At 43.3% G+C, this 18,329-nt stretch overlaps 1 protein-coding gene across 6 annotated transcripts in view; it reads right to left on the bottom strand.

The window, feature by feature from the left end:
• atrn (attractin) overlaps positions 1–18,329 on the bottom strand; it is a 145,311-nt gene that overhangs the window by 96,908 nt on the left and 30,074 nt on the right. For all 6 annotated transcript variants that reach the window (XM_023951773.2, XM_023951772.2, XM_023951771.2 and 3 more), the window contains exons 7-14: positions 17,679–17,769; positions 12,439–12,688; positions 12,171–12,354; positions 11,772–11,926; positions 4,698–4,782; positions 4,276–4,499; positions 2,208–2,329; positions 1,412–1,550 (exon numbers count right to left, since the gene is read on the bottom strand). In XM_023951773.2, the coding sequence (XP_023807541.1) occupies positions 1,412–1,550; positions 2,208–2,329; positions 4,276–4,499; positions 4,698–4,782; positions 11,772–11,926; positions 12,171–12,354; positions 12,439–12,688; positions 17,679–17,769 (1,250 nt within the window). The remainder of the gene's footprint in view (positions 1–1,411; positions 1,551–2,207; positions 2,330–4,275; positions 4,500–4,697; positions 4,783–11,771; positions 11,927–12,170; positions 12,355–12,438; positions 12,689–17,678; positions 17,770–18,329) is intronic.

The following is an 18,329-nucleotide window of genomic DNA, read 5'->3' on the forward strand; positions in this document are numbered from 1 at the left end:
CTTCGTATCTACAAAGCATTTAATGTTGTTTGAGAGATGATTGCGGGCGGCGAAGAGAAATACAGACGCTTTCTTGGAGCGTTCTCTTGTCGTAATGACCTTAAGCCAATCAACGGGTTTCAACTGTAGCTCCGCCCTCACCGGTCCGTTCCATTTTTCTATGCACCTTCAACCAACAGTGGCCCACAATGGTGTGGCCTAATGGGTCCATTTAATAATGGAAACGCTCCAAATGGGCTGTACCATACCGTGGCGCTCATTAAAAGGTTTCATGTTGTGAAGGCTCAGACTGCATCCAGGACGGTCCGGCAGTTAGATCCTTGCAGGAAAAATGTGTTTCTTCTGTCACAGATGCAGCGTTCTCCAAACAGACAGCGGTTTCTATTACAGTCATGCCTCTTTATAATGCTGTAATGTCTCCAGATTTGAACCATTCTGTCTTGTACCCCGCACATGAAGATTTCTTCATCTACACTGACAGTTTAGCAGATGTCACATATATCTCACATGGACGATTGATTCTGAAATTGTTCAAGCATTTGAAGATCCAACTTTTTTGGTAGTTAAACTTTATTGAAGAGAAATTTCGGCTAAATATTCCTATTAGAACAATTCAATCTGCTACGATGGAGTTTTGGGGCCACCACAAAGATAAAAATAAAATAGTAAAATTACGAGATTTAAAGTAGTAAATTTACAACAAAAAAACTTGTACATTTACGAGATTTAAATTCATAGATTTACTAGTTTTTTTTTACAAATACTTGAGATTTAAAGTCGTAGATTTACGAGATTAAAGTGGAAGTGATCTTACAGAGCAGCAAGTGAACGCCGGGCAGCAGCAGAGCAGACCCACTAAACACAATTGAAACAGGTGAGCTGAATATTTATATTCATGTTTTATTTATTGTTGGACGGCTTGCAGGATCTCTGCATCCGTTGATGAAGACGTCCGTGTCCCTGCAGCTGTCCACTTCAAACGCTGCAGAAAACGCTCCACATTTTTCATCTTCAAGCTAAGCTAGGATAAAAAGACAGCTTTGGCGTTTTTCCTCGTTAATCTGACTTTTTTTTAAGTATTAAATTTACGACCTAAAAGTCGTAATAAAAAAAAATATATTGTTTGTAAACTGGCCCTAAAACTCTGTCGTACTTTGCCAGACTTTATGGTAACCTTTTTTTAAAAGTTCTTAGCTTTGCTCTTGCCATCAGATTCTCACATTTTTCATGAATGTCCCACATTTAGCCTCCAATGTTTCTGATGGTTTTTCAGCCATGAACTCATTAATTTGAAATGTTGAATTTATCTGCATTTTTTTTTTCATACTTAACCTCACAATCCAAAAGAACATATTTGTGTGCATGTGCTCTGCCCAAAAGCGTAAAGGTTTTTTTTAATGGATGCAGTTACCTGGCAGCTGCACACAGTTCTGGTTGCGAATATCCCACTGACAGTTTTGGTCGACGGAACAGCTCTTGCAGCTGGTTTTCTTCTGGCACACATATAAGGGACTGTCCTTGGGGCAGACGTCATATTCTACTATGGAGCCCTGAGAGGGAAGAGCAGAAAACACCTCAGGCAACAGATGTGGTTCTTTTCTTATCACCTGTGGGGCTTTTTGAGCAGCAAATGCCTTCAGGCAGACCTTAAAGTCCCAACACGGCACCTCAGCAGGTTTAAACCCGGGCTTTGACTTTTGAAACACCTTCATTTGATGTTTTCCGGTCAGTTTGTTGTCAATTTGTAGTGACATTATCCAATCGTTTAGGGTTTTTTTTCACATACATAGACTGGATTTTTCCAGAACACCCAGTTTTTCATGCTGACTCACAGTTGCACCGTTCAGGCTCTAATGCTGCAAGACATCCCATATCATTATCCTTATCATACCATGCTCAGCAGTGGGGTCCAGCTGGTTATAAAACATTGAAATGTTGAGATGGAATATGAGCCTATTACTACAGTGCTTCTCTGGTGACAAAAACCCTCCCAAACAAAGCTTCTCCATCGACAGTGCTTTGTCCATTAGAGAGAAAGAAAGCCTTTTTTGTTGATTAAAGCCTGTAAAGAGATTGGAGCTCCAAGGCTGAAGAAGCATCTGGTCATGAGGAAAAGTGGCAGCTATATTTTTCCCCATGACCATTCTTCTTCCGGATCTTTGAAGGCCTCGGCGTGGTCAAAGCTGGACTCTTCAGAGGAAACTCACCGTGGCAGAAGTGCAGTTGCTCCCCATGGAGAGGCACTTGCCGGAGCACCACTGGCAGACGTTGGTGTTGGCGGTGCAGCTGTAGCAGTCAGTGTATTGATCACAGCGCTCGTTATCAGCATCTGCAATGTTTAAAGGAAACATATTCAATCATTGCTTTATTCTGAAGAAAAAACAGCATAACTTTGCAGACACAGACAAGCTGACTTCTGACGCCAACAGGAAAACAGCAGGATGGAAGTGGGGGACTTTTAATGTTTTAAAGGGAACTAACAAAATGAAAAATAATAAAGGGCAACATGAGGAAGAGACATTTTATCCAGGCCATTTTTTTTAATCTCTCCAATTTACCGTATTTCCTAAACTATAAGCGCACCTAAAAGCCTTTATTTTGTTCAGAAATATTTAATCCCAAGCGTCTTACATATGGACTACTTCTGCTGTAAACAAGGTTGGATGTTATTGTGAATACGTTATAGCAGCTAACGTGTAGCTGTGTCTGACTGTTTAAAAAAAAAAAAAATTATGTGTTACTAACAAGGTTAACATCTGTCGTTGTGTCCTTGGGCAAGACACTTCACCCTCCCTGCCTCCAGTGTGGCTCCACTAGTGTGTGCATGTGTATGAATGTCCCGGTGATGGTCAGAGGGGCCGTAGACGTGAACTGGCAGCTACGCCTCTGTCAGTCTGCCCCAGGGCAGCTGAGGCTACAACCATAGCTACCCTCACCAAGTATGAATGAGGAGTGAATGAATAATGGACACACTGTAAGCGCTTTGAGTGTCTGGAAAAAGCGCAGATAAATCCAATCCATTATTAAGGTTGGGAGTTAGCGTAGCGACAGCTGACGTGTAGCATGTTACGAACACGTTCTACAATTACAGTGAATGCAGTTTATTAAGTCTGACTGACTGACAAAGTTATCTGTGGGCGTATTCAGACTGGAAAAGTCTGTTGGTCCAGACCGAGTCTGCTTAATCTGGTCCGGACAGAGTCCTGAACCTTGTGTTATATCTGTATTCAAGACTGGGGTCTACCGGAGATTTCAGTTTTGAACTGAAGCCTGTTAGCAAAACCATGTGACTAAAGATCTCAGTCATTGGCCAGGAATTACGAGGGCGGGGCAAAGCAACTAGAGGCAGAAATTAGGGAAGTGCTGCGCTTTGCAATCCTCGTTTACTAGTTATAGTTTACATTTGGCCGACAAATTTTGAGCGTCTGTATCAAAGTCAACACTTTTGACTTTGGTACGGTGTAGGGTTGCTGCAAGGCGGTTACTGAGGAGACAGCCGCTAAGACGGTACGCTGATAAGTGTTTATGACATTTAGATTGTTAGGAAAACAGTGAGAAGCAATGTGGATCACGTTCAAAGTTGTTTTAATGAGCCTGCATTCGTCCAACCACATTTTAAAGAGTTGCTGTTGCATCACTGATTCACATTTGTCTCTGTTTACATCCCATAATGCCCGGCTACCATGGCTGTTTTGGTTCAGCTGTTCCACTCCGAGAACAGATTGTTTTCAGGCTAAGGAAAGTCAAAGCGAACCGGAGCGTTGTCCGATTGAAATCGAACAGAGACCACCTCCAAAGACGGCTCAGAGAGCGGTTCCTGGGTCCGGACCAGGGTCCACTTGGATGTAATTCTTCTGGATTATTGGGGGAAACGAACCCTGCTTAACTTTAAGCGAACCACGTGTGTCAGGTGTGAATACGCCCTCTCACTCTTGTCTTGTTTAATGTGCCATATAGTTCGCCTTATGACATCATTTCAAAAACAGACCATTCCTCATGCTGTGCCCTGTATTGCAGAAACCACGGTATTTGTGACAAACTTCATAATTATTCTCCAGGGGTTGAGAACATCATTTCTTTTAAGGAGGAATAAAAACTAGTTGGCAACCATTTAAAACAAATATTCTTTTAAATGACATCGGTAGTGGTCATCGGTACGTCAAGAACTCCGATCAGAGTACGGTAGCAATCACAGCCAGGTGCCAGTTTAGTTCAGATCCACTGAACTCTTATCAGATGAGAAAGAGCCTATTCTCAGTATGACGCTTCACCTACAGGACTTGATGTTGCAGAATGACGGCAGCTGTTGCTGACTGGGACCGGCAGGGCTGCCCTCCCAAGGCAGGCAGGCCTTCTGGGGGTCGTTCCAGACGCAGTGGATCCCAGGCCCGGCCTGGGCGCAGGTCACGGCGCTGGAGAAGGCGGAACAGCTGGGTGAGGTGTACATCAGAACGTCATTGAGGAGGAGGCTGTTAAAGCCTCCAAACACGTACATGACTCTAGAAAAAAAAAGAGAAGAGAGAGAAATTAATTATACATCAAGCTTAAATTCTAATAACTTTAATTCTTGTTTCCATTTTAAATCCAATCCAAAATTTCATAAATCTTTGCCCATCTGAAAGATATTTTAAGTGAGATGTATCCCCTTTTCAGGTAAAGTTCTGCACTGTTGGCTGAAGTGGAGTGAAAAGGTTTACCCATCAGTAAACACTGCAGAGTGTCCGAAGCGGTTGACGTCATGGTAGAGGTCCGGTCGAGGCAAAACGGCCCACTCATCACAAGCTGCAAAGAGAAAGTGGTCCACAGGTCAGCCCGTTGACCCGGAAGTGACAAAGCTCGGCTTCCCCCGAGGACCAGTAACAAGTCATCGTCTTGAATCAGGAATGTGTCCTTGGCCAAAGGTCTGAGGGAGCCACACTTTCAGGAGGAAAATGGCACATGTTAAACAAAAAAACACTCTTCAGCTCTGGGGGAAGATTTTCAAATTTACACATGATGTGTGGAGACAGAGCCGCTAAAAGTGCTAAAAATCCCCCTGAGGGTACAGCAGTCTCAGTGCATGGAAAGCCATGTCAGCTAATCCTCAGCACATGCAATTCAAAACAACAAGGGTCTAGCATACCGTTTTTCAAATTAAAAGCATGTTCTGGATCATCTGGAAGGACACTTCAAAAATGTAGGAGCTCATTGTGAACAATGCTGTCAGTCAAAGGCAACATCTGATTTGTGTTGTGGTTCATTAGTTTCAATATTGTGTTTGAATCGAGATTCACTCAAAACAGCAAATGGAGCCGATTCTCAGCAGCTTCACACAACCGATCATTTCTGATCAGCTAAAGACCCCCTGTAGTGTTTTTGGTGTGTCTAGCATGTTTTTCTGAGGATGGAGGACATATATAAAGAGAAATGAACATTATAACTGCATCTCTGAATATTTCTTTTTTTAAACCGTGAATCAGAAGCAGACGAAACAAATGCAGTCAGAAAAAGCTCGTAGTTGTTCCGTCCAAACTACGATCTGCAGGCTACAATCTCTCTGCTTTGCTCCATTCTGATGCATCCACACACAGATCCATGAACGTCTTTGATTTCCTCGTCTGAGCTGGAATCTGGATCTGATATTGCTCACCATTTTTGTTGTAACGCTAATGTTAGCTTGAGTGGCTGCAAGCTAGCAGAAGAGAGCGTAAACAAAGGGTTCATGGGAAATCAGTGCAAGTTTGTTACCAACAGTCCCACCCAAAAGTCAGAGATTTTTTCTTCCGTTTTTGCCCCTTTCGGGGTCCCGGGGTTGTTGGAGCCTATCCCGCCCACTTGTGGGCAAAGGCAGGGGGCACCGGGACAGGTAGCAATCACACACCCATACACACTCACATTCACACCTAGGGACAATTTAGAGCAGTATTTTTCAACCGGTGTGCCGGAAGAGATGGTCAGCTTAATTTTCGCTGACCCAAAAACATTTTCCATCTCCAGGATATCAGCTCTTTGTTCATCCAAACAGGTCCTGATAAAACACTGAGTAGTTAGGAATATGAAAGATTATAAAAGACTTTTTCTTTGTGTTTATTTGATTCTATTAAAGAGACTTTGAAAAGAATGACAGCAAAGCCATTTAGCCAGAGTTTTAGCAGATACCGCTAGATCTTTTTTTGGAAAAGTCCCGCCCCTTCAACTGTCTCCACCTATCATTCTCGGAGGCTTAATCACACGTCATCAGTCTGACCAATCAGAAGTGGTTAAAGTCTTCACTTCCTCGTTCCGATTCTGCTCATAAAGTCTCTCAGTTCCAACAAAAAGACCAGCTAAAGCTCGTCTTTAGCGGTGTAGCTTTCCACAGAATCTGGTGTCAGACCGTGGAACAAGTGAACAAAACAATGAAGCTCAGAGACGAGAGTCTGTCTGGCATCGGCGTCAGTTTTGGCACTACATCTCCCATGATGCATTGGATGACAGCGTCTCTGCAATGACGCTACTATGTTAACTGTCATAAAGCACAACAAATGCACACATTAGTCTGTTTTAACAGTTTTCAAATCTTGTTTAACATCATGATTAACAGCCAAACATCCTAGTGTTTGGTCCATGTCACGTTTCTAACTGAAACACCTTTCGAATAATATCTATCATCAAGGGAAAATTCAGCTTCACTTTTGAAAAATCTGAAGATTTAAGCTTAAATATCAGCAATAACCAAATAAAAGAAACAGGATTAAAGAAGCTAAGTGGCCAACAGACAAATTCAAACTAAACTGAAACAATTTATTCTCCCAAAAAGAAATAAAAAATTTTCAGTAAAGTTACATTTATGAATAAGACAAAAGAAAAACAAATAAAACGTCAACATGTTCACTTTTTGTGTAGTTGCAATTGAACCTCAACATGCATAAAAGTTTGGTCTTTTTTGTGTAAAATTTATCAAGCTTGTTGTGATCATATGACATTTAAAAAAATAAATCACTCTTTGGAAAGAACATATTATTGTTCTCATGTAGTTTTTGTGAGGTTACATAAAATCGCTATTTAATAAACTCGAAGGAAAAACAACTACCTGGACCTATTTTCAACTCATTTAGTTGAAAATTATAATTAAAAATGATCACAACTTTTACTACAACACTTTGATTTGGGCTAAAAATGGCAAAATCCTTATTAAAAGACCATCTATTTCACAATAGATTGAAAGCTTATTGGAGTGGGTCTCTAAGGTCTAATTATCTATAAATCCAAAACAAAGAAAAACAACAACAACACTACTTTATATTTGATATATTGATAATGCTGCTGCGCCTTCAGATGTATTTATATGACGGTTATGTCGAGAGCATTGATGTCCAACAGTCTGGCAGTTTGAGACATCAGTTCATGTTTTTTAATCGTCAACATTGTTGTTTGTGACGACCACAAATGAACATGGGCCTAATGAGGTTTCCTCAGGGGTTTGAAACTCAGAGAGCAGCAGCTCTGTGTGCAGACACTGCCATCTACTGTTGCAACACAGTACTGCAAGTTGTTTGGGGAGCTGGACATCAGATAGGCTTTTCATTCCAGCCTAATAATCCAATGTCAGGACAGCAGACCGCCCATAACTCCATCCTCTAATGGACTTTAGTTTGTGAAGAGGAAGCAATTAGTTCTTGATGCTGGGCCTATCTTAACTCTAATTACCCAACAATTACCAGAGGTGATGCTTCACACGAAGCCTGCAGCTGGTTGAGCTCTTGCAAACTAAGACATGAAATACCAAGTGAGAACAAGACGAGGCAGATCCAAGTCAACGGGGCAAATAAAAACTAGAAGTACCTTCAGTTTTCAAAGTAGGACGTTAGCATGTGAGGAAGCCATGAACACAGGGACCCGAGAGGAGGAGAGGATCCGTCTACACTGCTCATCAGTGGCTGTTCTGAGGAGGCAGAAAGCCTGAACTATTGTGAGGTCCTCAGAGGTTCCTCCTCCCATCCTGGACACTGAAGTCTTTGGTTGAAGGAGACCAAGTTCATGAACTTCATTCACTCAAACGGAAAGCGCTCTGCCCGGAGGGCAGCTAGCACAGAGGAACATCAGCAGTCACTTACAATTGATTTTGTGTTTTATCTGCTGCTCTTCGTGCAGACAGGCTCACAGATTAGGTTTTGAAGCAACCTGTGTGAAAGTCTGACATCTCTGTTTTGAAGTTTCATGCCTGGCATCCGACATAACTCCACATGGAGAATCTCAGCAGCAGATGGAGATGATCGCACCGTGGGACGGGCATGTCCCAAGTCCAGCCTGCGTTCAGAAGGCTGCTGGCCTGCATGTTCCTGTCATCAAATCAATAAGATGCAGCGCTCAGAGCTTTCTAAGAACTGTGAGATTGTGATTGGCTTCAGTATCATCATAAGCCGTTCTAAACCTGTGGCAACAACCTGCGGATACTTGACCCTCAGAGACCTACGGGCCAAACAGAAGGAGCAGATTTTTTTTTCTTTCCGTGATGAAAACCACAGGGGTTTGTACTTCTAATAGAAGTTTTTCTTCCAGACAGACCTTTTCTACATTTTATTTGCATCCATCCCTCTTCTTTCGCTCATCCGGGTCCGGGTCGTTGGGGCAGCAGCCTGAGCAAAGATGCCCAAACTTCCCTCTCCTCTGGAGGCACCCTAAGGAGTTACCAGGCCAGCCGAGGGACATAGTCTCTCCAGCGTGTCCTGGGTCTTCTCCGGGGCCTCCCCGTGGTGGGACATGCCCGGAACACCTCTCCAGGGAGGCGTCCAGGAGGCATCTGGACCAGATGCCAGAGCCACCTCAACTGGCTCCTCTGGATGTGGAGGAGCAGCGGCTCTACTCCGAGCTCTCCGTGGGTGAGCGAGCTTCTACTTCAGCTCTTCGGAGTGATAAACTGAAAAACATGTCTGTTGGAAAACTGAGTTTAGCATTGAATGAACACATGTCTGTCAAATGACCCATTTCACCCATTTTGAAATCCTTTGGATACTGAAAATAAAATTTCAATCATGAAGTTAGAAAATTCAAGCCCAGATCGTTTATCCAGTAATTAAATCTGCCCATAGAAGAAATAAACAGTCAAAACCAAAGGGCATTTATCTCTGTTCTCAAACGGAGATTTCCACAAACATATGCATTTGACATCAGGCCTTCACACCGGTGAGCATCTCTACAATACCTTGCTTGTGGATACACCTATTTAAGCAGGGTGATTAGACAAACAGCCTCTGTAGGCTTGTGTGGATCCAAGTTTTGGCTTTGTGCAAGCTTGACCCCAACAGTGGGTCGATCTGAGAGCAGCTGAACATTTAAGAAGAAGGTGGCAACTCTGTATTTGAGCGTACTGAAAGACACATCTGACAAAAGCCAAAAACGAAGGACAAAAAGGAAGTTTTAGTGGAGATTTGGATTGGAAAATGTCTTAGTGCAGGCGTCAGGTCAGCTCTTCAAGAATGAAACGAGTGTTTTAAACAGGAGCCAAAAAGAAGCCTTCCTGTGTGAAAACAGGAACCGTTTCTCCTAGACCTGCACAATATACCACAAATTATATCGTTATCGCAATATTAATCTCTAATATCGCATATCACGAGTTTTCCTCATATCGTGAAGCACTAGTTTCTCCAAACAATAAACACTTTTTTCACATCCCACCATGTGAACAGGAACAACACCATTATCTGTGGTATTCTGTGAATGAATGATTCCCTCAGCCATGTGATCATGGAAACTGTTCCACTGACTGACATTTCAAAATAAAGGTCCAGCTGAGGACAGAACTGCTCATGCTTAAAAATGATGAGAAGAGGATTTCTGATTCTAACCAAACCTGAAAATCTGCTCAGTTAAACCGTTGAGTTGATTCTTTGGCTTAAAACAAAGCGCTTCAACACAAGCGGCATTAAAGACCCACTCCAAAGGAAATAGTGTTTTTGGTGTTTTTAACGCGCTCTTGTGGCATATTTCTCATAAAAGAAGACACGTATAAGAAAAATCAAATTAAAACTGATTAAAACTGCGTTTATGAGTATTTCCTTTCTTCAAATCACTTTGGATCAGGAGCAGATGAAAACTACTGAAACAGGAGGGCCAAAGTCTAACTTTCTTCACTCCAATTCCAAATCCTCCCCCGGCAGACAAATAGATCCGTGTGCGATTTCATTTCCCCGTCTGAGCTGGAATCTGTGCAGCTGGATACCTGAGACATTTGCTCGCCATCTTTTTGCTACGCTAATGTTAGCTTGGGTTTGTGAGGGAATAGTCTCTGGCATGCTGGGAAATTAGCACGGCTAACTTCCGCGCCAAGGGTCCCGCCCACAACCCAAAAGCGAATTTCTAATGAGCTACTGCTGATGTGCAGAAACGATGTCTTAAAACAGGGGTGCTGGTTACGCCGATCGCAATTGGTCAGGCTTTTTGATTTTAGCTGAAAACTGTGACATCATCACCAAAAGACCATAGAAAAAAACATAGTTGAAGTAGGACTTTACACTTCATCCCAGTTTTATGTAGTGTTTCAATGTTTTCATGGTTCAGGGTCACATAGAGGACAGGAGCCATTAACATCAAGCTTTAGAACAAGTAGCTATTAGAGCGGCCTTCTGTGCAGCCCTCCTCTGAAAACAGCTATTACTCCAGAAAATGACAGCATGTGAACAGAAACCTGCAGATGTGTCATCACCACGAGCTTTCAGTCAACTGCTGGTCCATCCGGCACATGGAGGCTGATGCAGGTGTGATGGTGGGTTTTTAACCTGTCTATTAGAGTGAAAAGCTTGTCCTATAAATGGTGTGCATTCGTTGTCCGCAAAACAGATAAAGACCATTTATAGAAGTTTTGACCCAGTTATGGTTGCTTTGTCATTAACACCGGAGCCTAAACCACTCTCACACTTTGACGTACCGTAAATCTTTGACCGTTCACGCAGTCAATATAATTCAGCTGATTCCAATACGGAGAAAAGCAGCTTCGCCTGTTGGCTTTGTGGTGATATGAAACAAAGTAAAGTGTTGCATAACCTCAAAAAGGCGCTTTTCTCCACAACACGGTCAGCTGATTGGTTAGCAGTTCACTGCTGTAAAGTGTCATATTTCAGTCCAACGCAGCTTTTCTTAGCGACAGAATCTACTGGCATCACATTAATTGTGTAAACGGTTGAAGAGTTATGGTAGTCAGAGGAATGTCAACACTGGAGACAAGGGTCTGGTGTTAAAGGGTCATGGATCAGTTTCATTTGACTCCGCCTCCACACCTGCGGATAGAGGGTTATAGTGTTGGGCTGGGGTCCCCAAATCCAGGCCCTCGAGGGCCGGTGTCCTACATGTTTTCCACCCATCTTGCCATTGAAGCTTTTTATTGGCTAAGCACACCTGATCAAGGGAATCAGCAGCAAATAAGGCAGGGTTTCTGGAAAACCAGCAGGACATCGGCCCTCAAGGGCCTGGATTTGGGGACCCATGGCGAAGGGTGTCAACTTCCTTTGTAAATGCTTTTCTTTTGTTTCAGATGCCAAAGAAACCACCTTTCCAGTTAAGAAAAAGGTTAACACAAACATAAAGCTCTACAACTTAAAAAAAACTTCATTCAGCTGATGATGCAAAACGATCAAATTATCATTGTGAGGCAGAATTCACGAAGGGTTTGACTGTTCACCCACTAGTAGGAACGTGAGCTGGGTTTAGACTGTCGTGAGACAGGTTAGTTTGAGAAACAAAGCTGATTCGTCTACAAATGTTGTGCGTTTGTCGGTAAAAACACAGCAGACAACAGGAGTGTCTGTGTTACAGACCTAAACTGTAGGCCAGGAAGTCCGATGAGAAGCACTTGGCGCCGTGGCTCATGGATGTGTCGTTATGCGTGTTTCCTCCAAACACCAGCATGGTCCCGCTAACGATCACTGCCGTGTGAAGATAGCGGAAGAAGCCGCTGTCTCTCAGGATGGTCCTGCAACAGACACAAGCCATGACGGAAGGTTAGAAAATACAGAAACAAAGAAAGAATAAACAGCAGCTTCTTTTTCTAAAACCTCCGCTTCGCATCGGACGCTTGTTTTCGTTAAGTTTGTTCATTTCTGATAATGGACACTTCATCATTCAGATTCCCAAACATAACAGACAATCCTCCAAAGTTCTTTGACCTCCAAATCACGACATATCTGCTCCACGTCTGCACTAGAACAGCCTCTCACCATTTCTTTTTGTCCACGTCGAGCTTGTACAAGTCTCCTGCCAGACCGTACTTAGTGGCACTGAAGGCCTTGTAGCCTCCATGGATGTAGATGGCTCTGGTGCTGGGGTCAAACACGCTGCTGTGGCCATAACCGCCTTGGACCAGAGCGCCCTCTGTGGTCACAAGGCTCCACGAGTTCCTGTCTGAAGGGTCAACATCCAGATCTTTACCGAGAAACCCAAAGCAGCATGCATTCATGCCTCTGGTGGGACGTTTCATTTACTCACTGATGTCATACTCCTGCACATGGCTGATGTAACCATACACAGGACAGTGTCCGAACAGAACCAGCATGACGTGACTGCCCCCTTCCTGGGCGGGGGGCACGATATGGGCAGAGTGTCCAACCACAGCGTACTGCTCTTTGGCTTGAGGATTAAGCAGGACCCAGGTTTGGTTCTGGACGTGAAAGACCCAGAGCTGGCTGGACACATTCCCTGTGGAGTCAATCTTTCCTCCATACATGTAGATTTTTCCCTGGAAAAAAGAAAACAAGAAGAAGAAAAAAGAAAATATGAGAAGGATATAAATGTTCCTGAAATGATTCAATTGAGATTTGCAAAGTTTTCACCCGATTTAAACTAGTAAAATTTGATTCAATATCAACCCATTAGTCAAATTTCCTTGTAAAAAGTTTTTTCTCATTTTTACATGAAATAGTGTTTTTTTTAATAAAAATCAAAAAAATGTCTGAAAGGATGGAAAGGATGGGTTCAGACCTTTGTCCTTTACATGGCTAATCTAATTTAGAAAAAGCAGGATTTCCCAGACAGTGGTGTGCATCTTTGTCCTGACATTCCAAAGCCTGTTTCACAATTACCAGAGGACCTTCTAACACTTCTAACCTTCTCGTGAAAGTCTGCACCTTCAGGGGATCTCCAACCTCTGGACATTTACGGCAGTCTGCCACCTCATTGCTTCTCTCTTTCCAGAGGAAAATAGCACCCAGGGATCAGCGGACATGCATCCTTTGATAAATCCTCTTAGCATTTCAAGGGCCTTTTTTTTTCTAAGCGTGTCATGGGTTAACGTGTATCTATACAGCTTCATAAACAGGAAAAGTGTCACTTTTTTCTGGTTTTTAAACCCTACTTTTTTGCAATTGTTGTTAATGCAGCAGGGATGAGAAACAGGAAACAAAACAACATTTACCAATAAATTCTGTGATAACATTATAATAGAGGCTTTGTGGCCTCTATGATGCTTCTGTCCTTAAGTACTGAGGGATTTGAGGAAGTATCTGTCTTTCTGTCGTTAGTCACAGCTGAGGACCATCAGCTGTGATGGAAAAAGGGCGGCCTATTGTTCTGTCCTACAGTTGTCCTGGACCGGAGAGACCAGACTATTTTTAGAAGGCTTCTTTCTCGCTCCGCATTTGAGCCAAAACTTTCACAAAATCAAAAATCACAAAAATTTCCATTTACTATATTTTCACGACTACAAAGCGCACTTAAAAGACAATTTAAGAAAAAGAAATTTTCTCCAAACTGTAGGGGGCGCCTGATGTTGAGGGAGGCAGAAGAAGGAGGTGAGCAACTCAAGGCAAGCATAACATGTGTATAACATGAGTGTTACTTCTCTTCACAGCTCCCTAACTCATGGTGTGGGAATCAACACTTCCCATGAGTCTTAGTGGCCATGGGCGGGGCTACATTGTTTACAAAATGGCTGAAACCCTGTTTGAACTGCAGCTATCAGCTACGCGGAGGAAAAATAAAAAATAAATCAAACCTAACTCAGATTTGCTCCCGCTGTTTTTTTTTTTAAACACACACTAAAGGCCCGTACACACCGGGACGAATATTCGCCAGCCGTTACTCGCCAGCGTTTTTCGCCACGTTTTTTGTGTTCACACCCAGGCGATTTTCGCTGACGATGAGCCGAGCGAACATGGAATTTCATTCCCTGTCATTAGATGGCGCTTAATGTAAAACAGAAATACTCCTGTACACAAGGTGGCGCTGCACAACTTTACGCTTCTTAAAGTCGCTTTTCACTCAGAAGAAGAGAGCAAGTATTTACGCGCTTGTCAGAATAATACAAAGAAAACATGAATATTTCAAGCACCAGTTGCTCCAACTGGTGCTTGGTTCAGGGATATTTAAGAATGTCCGTCAATATTTCTTCCGGGCTGTGTAGATGCAACTCAGCGACTATCTTCTTCGCTGGTATGTGTGCTCAGCAAGGCAGTTTTGTGTTTGAGCGCCCCCAAGTTGTGTTTTACTGTAACTTCAGAGGCTCCAGACACGTGTGCAAAAGCGCCGTTCTCATTGGTCGAATAGATTTCGACGCGACGCGTCAAAAAAAAAAAAAGACGAACCCGAGGCTTTTTTTTTTTTGACGCTTTGACGCGTGGCGTTTTTTCGCGTCATTGTGCACACTCTCATTGGTGCCCTTTGTTTAGTCACGGGGCGTTAAACGTCGGCGAAAATCGCGCGCAAAATTCGTCCCGGTGTGTACGGGCCCTAAGAGTTTGTGTGTGTGAGTAAGCCTGTGTTTTCGCCAGCATATATAGGAAGGAGGAAAGCAGACACACAGCACAAGCTTGTGTGTGTGTGTGTGTGTGTGTGTGTGTGTGTGTGTGTGTGTGTGTGTGTGTGTGTGTGTGTGTGTGTGTGTGTGTGTGTGTGTTTATGTCTGTTCTGAAGGCAGCAGTGTGTTCGCTAAGCGTGTGTGTAGTCAGGTGGAAAGGTAACGCGACACTCGGCATAAGCCATTATGAGTGTGTTTGTTTGTGCTGAAGGCAGTGCTGTTTTTGCTAAGTAAGTATGTAGGATAAGGAGGAAGGGAGACGCACGCGCAAGTGAGTGTGTGACCATTCAGCTTGTGTTACTCAGTTAGGGAGAACAGTAATAAAGAAAAGGTTTCCTCTAGAGGAACAGACTGGTTCTCTTATTAACCCACTCTGGAGGCTCTGAGGGTCGAAAGGGGCGTTAACATGCCGGCGCCTTAACACCCGTCCGATGACCCGGTGCGCCCGATGGTCGTGAAAATACGGTACATAGTACCCATTGAAAATACATTTTGGGGGAAAGTGGACAAAACCCCCCACCCCACAAAAAAAAAAGATGACATCACAGCTACAAAAACCGTGAAAAATGAATAGGCTCAAATCTCATAAAGGGTTCAAAAAAGTATTTCAAAATCCAGTAATGACACCAAAACACACAAATTATTATGGGATGTTCACAGACATTTCGTAGCAAAGTGTGAAATTTGAAGATTTTCACATTTTCGCACAAATGGAAAATGAAAACTTTCATTCAAAGGATTTTCACAGAATTCCACACAAACGCCACCAGGCTAAGGCTACAACCGCAACTGCAACTTTTGCTGAGCTCTAACCTTGGAATTTTCCATTTGAAAAAAAAAGAACTACCTTTGGTAGGGTTGTGCCGATGGACGATATAGTCGTCCATCGTGATGGGTGACTGACATCCCGATGGAGAGACCACCATCGTGATGCCACGCCCCCGCCACGTTGCGCGTCGACACCATAAGCCGCGGTTACATGTACAAAATATCCTGATGGGATCAATGGTCGGATTAGAATCCAACCGTGTACATGGAACCAGAAAAATGTTTTCAGAATATAAAAACGTTCACTAAGGTCACACTTTCCGTCGGAATAAATCATTCGCACATGCGCAGTAGGGTTTGAAAAACGGAAGGATATAAACTCCGCCGAGCGGCTTTTTTTTTTCAAACTTTATTGTATGTAACAATTCAATACAAAACATTGTTAAACAGCGCCGAGCGGCTATATACATTGACATGTCAGCTCGGTAATATATGAGACGATCTTCTAAACGTGCCTTTAATAATGTTACGGTTATTATGAAACACCTGTTCGCTCATCATTTGAATTTTAATCCGTGTGGTCAGTGCTTTTTCTGAACGAAGCCAGGATTAGCAGTATGCTAACACGGGCTAACAACATTAGCTTTGGGTGGCGCTGCATCCTGTGAATAACATCAGCCTTTATTTAGTCGGGACACGACTGGAAACACAAATCCACGTGATTGTTTGAATGTTTTCTAAGGACTGAGCGACATTTCTGCTTTGAAGCTCAAACCGCTGTGTGTGCTGACGATCCGAGCTGTGCTCAGACACACACTTTTAGACCCGGTTCTGAGTTCGGTTGCTTGTACCCCTAGAGCTGTGGGACGGATCGCAGTCTTAAATCTCCCTTACATAGCGCTCATGTAACAAAGCACCCCCCCCCCCCTTCCCCTCAAACACAAAGCTGTAAGTCCGCGCTCCGCCGGTCCACTTCACTAGTGAAGTGCGGGAGCGGACTACTTCTTTTCTATTTTGTTTGTTACTTTTTTTGTTAAAGTCACTTCCCTCAGTTTATACTGGATCATCGCGGATTAGTCATTAGTTGGGAAATAAAATGAAAAAAGCAAAAAAACGAATAGCAGTTATATAAGAACGAAAAATGTAAAAATACCCCCCAACACCCCCCCCCCCCCCCGACGATGTCATCGTCCATCCCGATGGTTGACAGCAAACATCGTCAACGGCCAATTTAAGGGACATCGCCCAACCCTAACCTTTAGTACTGTCCACAAAATCAAACTCCTCCAAGGGATTTTGATCTATTGCCTCCTAACTCCTTGAGCCTCCCTGATAAGCAACTTGGGAAAAATGCTGGATTTAAAGTTTGTTGATGAATGAACGAAGTGGCAAGCTCGCAAACGTGGTGTTTCGCTGTTGGTCGCCTATTTTTTCCTGCAATATTGTGATAATGTCATTCATGAATCATTGGCTCAAGCTGAGCGAAACAATATGAAAAGATATGGACAAACTAGGAATAACTAGAAAAACCCAAACTTTTACTTTTGCCGGTACTTATAAAAATTACATAGACCTGTTCATTACTCCAAGGCAGCCCAAAAATAAAATGGTTGCTATGGAGATAAAACCAACTGAAAAAAAACTTCAAATGAATTTGTCCCATGGTAACGTTACACATAACCGAAATATGTTTGTGACCATTCTCTTTTTACATTTGATACAAATGAATTACTATGAACACAGAGAAAGATGTTAAGGGAAGACTTTGTGACCCACTGCAGTCACGGTTTGCCTTCTCACATTTCAACAGCAGCCTTTATTTATGTGATGAGTCCATTTCATCACACATACCTGCCAGCACAAAGTCAACAAGGCAGCTTGATAATAATACCGAAGGGAGTGCATGGCACGGAAACAGCACCGGTGTGCCATTGTCCAAGCTCCTGCAGCAAGACGGGGTAAAAGGAATGCCTTGAATTCTTATCAGACAAGGCAGGGCTTTAGAAGGGCGACTACATCTTTCTAGATCTGCTCATCTTTGTTCCATCAGCAGCTTTTCAGACCTCACAAATCCATGTTACACTCAAAAGTTGTAGGAACAAGAGCAGAGATGGCTTCATTCCCGGCCCCATTTACGCGGCTGGAGGACTCTGCGTTTTGCTCATACCTCGTGCAACGCCAGCGAGTGGCCATATCGGGGCGTAACGGTGTTGACAGAGGGGTCGAGGGTCAGCCACGTCCTGCTGCTGAGGTTATACCTACAAGGAGAGAACAAGTTTAGTCCATATGTCAGAGAAACTCCCAATGAAGATCCCCGCTGACCTACAATAGCCTTGTTTCCACTGACCACTCCAGTATTTTAAGCATTTCCATTATAAGATGGACCCATTAAGCCGAATCGTACCACTTTTGGGCCCCCGTTGGCTGTAGGTCTATAGTAATATGGAACAAACCAGTTAAGGTGGAGCTAATGTTGGATCCCGTTGACTGGCTGAAGGTCATTATGACAAAAAAAAAAGAAAGCTCCAAAAAAGCGGCTGTGTTTCTCTTTACCTCCTGCAGTCTTGTCTCAAGCAACATCAAATGCGTTGTATCTACAAAGTACCAAAACATGAGCTGCTGGATGACCACCATTGTGGTTGTTAGCTTCACCTCGGATGCGGCGTGAAGGTCCAACCTTAAGTAAAAATCCTCATCTGAATTGCTTGGACCATTCTAAACTGGACCGGACCGTACCATACTGCTCAGTGGAAGAAAGGCTGAAGTCCTCCTGAAAGGAATTTTAAACTGAACAATGGAACTGCTACAGCTGACTCTC

Source organism: Oryzias latipes, chromosome 22 (genome assembly GCF_053564925.1).
Source record: "Oryzias latipes strain Hd-rR chromosome 22, Olatipes_Hd-rR_3.1".
In the NCBI taxonomy this organism is placed as follows: domain Eukaryota; kingdom Metazoa; phylum Chordata; class Actinopteri; order Beloniformes; family Adrianichthyidae; genus Oryzias; species Oryzias latipes.